Source organism: Prunus dulcis, chromosome 1 (genome assembly GCF_902201215.1).
Source record: "Prunus dulcis chromosome 1, ALMONDv2, whole genome shotgun sequence".
Classification (NCBI taxonomy): Eukaryota; Viridiplantae; Streptophyta; class Magnoliopsida; order Rosales; family Rosaceae; genus Prunus; species Prunus dulcis.
In genome coordinates, this window is record NC_047650.1 from 7,442,401 (window position 1) to 7,446,822 (window position 4,422).

Consider the following 4,422-nt stretch of genomic DNA (forward strand, 5'->3'; position numbering starts at 1 on the left):
TCCACCTTAGAGTTACAAATTATTATATAATGGGCCCTTTATAAAGTTTACCAGTATTTTTTTTGGCATGGCACTCAATGGAGGTTCTTTATAAATAAATAATAATAATAATAATAATAAATAAATTTTTTCTTTTTTTCTTTTTTTCTTCTTCCATTGAATTACGAAAACTGCAGCTTTATAATTTTGGTCAACGGATCAGGCCCACCTTGCATATCTAAACGACCTCTGCCAAACTTTATCTGTAGCTTGTATGTGCATTCCAGTAATTAATTCGATAACTCAAATGATACAATACAAGTAAATATATTCAGTAAGAAAACACTACACAATTGGTTGTATCTGTAGCTTGTATCTGTACAAGTATAATGGTGAAATTATTGTATGGTACAAATCATTACCTTATTCAGTAAGAAAACACTACACAACTGGTTTTATTAATTATTGTATGGTACAAATCATCACCTTATTCAGTAAGAAAACACTACACAACTGGTTTTATTAATCTTCCACCTTATTCAGTAGGGCATGGTGAATAACATGCCTTGTTCAGTAGGGCATGGTGCTTATCTTTCTTTCAGCATCTTAACGCCAATATACCTGCCCAAAGCACAAAAATTGAAGGGAAAAATAATAGCAGCTTATCAGATTTCATCACGAAAAACCCATATGACTAATTAATTTCTGTTTCGGAGGAGTTATATAGTTGATCATTCCATCCAAACAAATGCTTAAATAAATGATTAAATGTGGATAACATACCTTCCTAACATCATAACGGTGGCCTGAGGATTGGTCCCTGGTGAGAACTTGAATGTGGATCCATCAACAACACGTAAGGCATTGATCCCCTTGACTCGTAAATCCCCATCAACCACCTTTCCCACAAGGCATCCCCCATGGTAGTGCCAAAATGTGGCTACTGTCTCTCGACAAAATGTTTCCACGGATGCGGTATCTGTAAGGTTCTTTGGTAATGGTGGTCCGAAAAAGTTGAAACCATCTGTACCAGGCAAATCTTGAACCTTAAATGGCTTCAACGAATTTGTGCTTAATAAATCACCAATCTTCCTTGTGGCACTAACACAACGAGCAAGATCCAGCGGATTTGAAAAGTAGTTGAAGCGGACATTTGGACCAACTTTGACATCATAGGACGACTGCAGCCTAAGCGAACCATAGGACAAGGGTCCTGGATCTTTGTAGAAAATTTGTCCGTAAGTTGAATTTATCTTTGCGGAGAAAGAAGGATCAGGAAAAATACTAAAGGGTGGAGTAGAAAATGGCAACCCCGAGAAAGTCTCTATGAAGTAATCGCTTGTGATGCCAACGATCTGTACACTAGAGGATTCCAGTTGAAATGGAGGCAATATTGTGATGTAATTACGAGGATTATCACTCATAAACTGTCCAACGTAAGGCTCGGGGTGAACAACTGGGATTTTGATCGATGAAAGGTAGGACTCTGGGCCAACACCACTAAGTAGCAGGAGTTGAGTGCTTCCAATTGCCCCGGCACTCAATATAACCTCTCCCTTACCACGTATGAAGGCCTTATGTGACCTCCCTTTAGAATCACTATACACGATTCCTCTAGCAGACAAACCTGCATGGTTAGAACAGATTGTAGTTATTATCGAATTATTGAAAACCAAAGATATCAATTTACTCTTAATCTAATGGTATTTCTCCTGTCAATGTTTGAATACCCTGCTCGATTAACAAAGAAATTAAAGTAAAAGATGCAAATATATGAAACATACTTGGTGCGTTGGAAGAGAACATGATTCTCTCTACTGTGGCATGAACTGCAACTCGCAAGTTCTTTGGGTTTCCTAGATTAAGCAATTCCACAGCTCCATGTCTCCATCCCTGATTGTCGAAAAGAGTACCCGAGACCTTAGTTCCTGGAATGTGATTTAAATTATATCCGTTGTCTGGACGAACACCAGCCTCTAACAAACCTTCCTTCACAACAGATTGCCAACGTGATACATTCGGGGGGGTTATGATAGTATTTTCAACCCATTGATAGGCCTTTCTAACCAAATCCATGTCCCATTCAATTCCTGAGTTTCCATAAAAATCTTTATCGGCTCTAGTGTAGAAACCAAAGTTGAGCATGCTTGACCCACCAAGAACCCTGCCTCTTACATTGGCCACACCATCTTCGGATGTGAACCTTTCAGCTGGCGTCTTTCCATCGTCTTCTAGCATGAGAGTTGTAAGAATCTCATCTTGATGCAAAACACTTGGATATGCACTTGGAACACTGCCCTTTTCTAGCAGGAGCACCGAGTACTTCGCTGATAAAGTTGCTGCTAATGGGCAGCCTGCTGTACCCCCTCCAACTACAATGTAGTCGTACACTTCTTCTAATGGCAGATCAGTGGAATTATAGACAAATTTCATGTAGCTTAAATCTGCAAAATATGAAGAGATTGAAGTAACTGATTATGTCAGGAGAACTGTTTGTTATGATGCTTTTTTTTTTTTTTTTTTTTGAAGAATTAGATGCTGATACCCTTGTTTTTTTTTTTTTAAAAAAATATAATTTTGGGAAGGACGGGAAAAACTTTCAAAAATACGGTGAAAATTTCATCTATTATTTATTTCAATTTATTAATGTATGTTATTTACATTCAATAATATGTGAAATACATGAACTTTTCATGTATTATTAAAAAACTTATAAAAAATAGACGTAATAAAAATGTGTATTTTTCTGAGTATTTGATATGTGTACATAAAATGAAAATATTTTGAAAAAAAAAAAAAAAAAACTTAAGTACATGTATAATACGAGTATTTATCAAAGTCGAGTGTTTGTTAAAAACTTACCATGATCAGATGGAGTGGCGAATGATTGAACCTTAGATTGAGGATAGAAGACAGACAGGTACAAAAGAAATAGTACAACACCAATTCTTGACTTCTCCATGGCTGACGTTTTTTCTCCTGAAAAATTCAAAAGCATTTTCAACAGCTTTTTCAAGTGGCAGTCAACAAAAAAAGTCCTCTTTTTCTTCCCTTGCATGGAGTTTCTAGATTGTAACAATATAGACCCTAGAGGGCAATTCAAAATTAGCGATAATAATTTGAAATTGAAAAACAAAAAACATTAGTCTAACATTTTTTAAAAAAAAATTTGAACTTTCTTATAAAATCCAAATTAATCATTTCCTTTCAATCACTCCATCCCATAATTGAACATTATGATATCAACAATCAAATTGAATTAGCCAAAGTAAATTCTTCATGAACCAGGAGCTCGATAACACAGGTTAGCTACATGGAAACACCAGCCATCGAAATTATAATCAAATACCGTTGTATTTCAATTTCGGTGTCTCAAACATACGGAAACAAAAAAAAAATATGACAAAATAAAAACAAAGAAAACCTTATGTGCATGCACATTCCTACATAAGAATTTGTTTTGTATGTTTAGAAGAACTTACAAATGTTCAATCATTTAAAAAATAAATAAATAAAAATTATGAGTAATACTTGCAATGAAAAATACCACCATGTCTATCGATGATTGAAAGAACTCCATGCATATATAATGTGAGTTAGGATTTACCTTAGATCAAATTACTACTTCTGGAGCAAAATGACATAGATCTTCGAGGTCTTGTTACATATATATATATAGGCCAAGGGGATCAAAATTAGAGAGATGGAGTTTGATTTTAATTTTAATTAAGGAACCTGAGTCTTCATTTACCCAAGACCACAGGATTAGGCACATCAATTTTTGAAGATAAGGGTTTGACAAAAGAAATCAAATACAGGGAAACGAAAATGGGGCGGGGCATGGATAAAGACTCGCAATGAAAAGTCAAATGAATTATACACGTTAAAATGAAACTATGCAGTTGATAGTGTCGTCTGGCAACGTTGCGTCTTTATTTCAACTTCGCTTCTTTTCTAGGAACAAGAAAAACTGCATACGAATAATTTTCAAATTTTTTTTTTTTTAATATATATTATTTCATTGGTTTAACTTCTATGATAGACCTATCAATAACACATTTCAATACGAAAGCGATGAAAATTAATTCAAAAGTAAAGACGTGTATTATGAATAGCCATTTGAATGTCGAAGACGTATGGCTATATAGGAGGAAGTCGTAATCCGCGTCTTCGAAAAGAAATGGGGTTTCAATGACGCGCATAGAATGTCATTGGAAACTTTTTCAAAACACGACGTTTGTTTCGCGTAGTGAAATTGTGTTTCAATGACACGGATAGCGTGTCGTGGAAACATTTTCAAAACATGACATCTATTCCGCGTCATGGAATGAGGTTTCAACGACGCTGATCGCATGTCATCCTCTTCTTTCCATGGCGCGAGCTTGATGTCATGGATGAGGTTTTGATGGCGTCAATTAGTCGTCATGAAGAGTATGATGTTTT

At 35.4% G+C, this 4,422-nt stretch overlaps 1 protein-coding gene across 2 annotated transcripts; it reads right to left on the bottom strand.

Annotated features, from left to right (window-relative positions):
• Window positions 1-343: 343 nt before the first annotated feature.
• LOC117614649 ((R)-mandelonitrile lyase 2-like) lies at window positions 344-3,610 on the bottom strand. 2 transcript variants are annotated; one of them, XM_034343529.1, is made up of 5 exons: window positions 3,587-3,610; window positions 2,842-2,958; window positions 1,764-2,423; window positions 763-1,606; window positions 344-600 (listed from the first exon to the last, which is right to left on the bottom strand). In XM_034343529.1, exons 2-5 carry the CDS (start codon window positions 2,939-2,941, stop codon window positions 567-569), a joined length of 1,638 nt encoding a protein of 545 aa, XP_034199420.1. In that variant the 5' UTR covers window positions 2,942-2,958; window positions 3,587-3,610; the 3' UTR covers window positions 344-566. The 2 variants fall into 2 exon arrangements, with proteins under 2 accessions (XP_034199420.1, XP_034199419.1); XM_034343528.1 differs by lacking the exon at window positions 3,587-3,610 and having other exon boundaries at window positions 2,842-2,966.
• Window positions 3,611-4,422: the final 812 nt, after the last annotated feature.

Bases quoted from the DNA above. Each gene is read 5' to 3' on its own strand.
- LOC117614649 (XM_034343529.1), bottom strand. From the start codon at position 2,941: ATGGAGAAGTCAAGAATTGGTGTTGTACTATTTCTTTTGTACCTGTCT. The intron at 1,607-1,763 runs GTATGTTTCATA...CTAACCATGCAG, and splicing joins GTTCTCTTCCAACGCACCAA to GTTTGTCTGCTAGAGGAATC. The intron at 601-762 runs GTATGTTATCCA...TGCTTTGGGCAG, and splicing joins ACCGTTATGATGTTAGGAAG to GTATATTGGCGTTAAGATGC.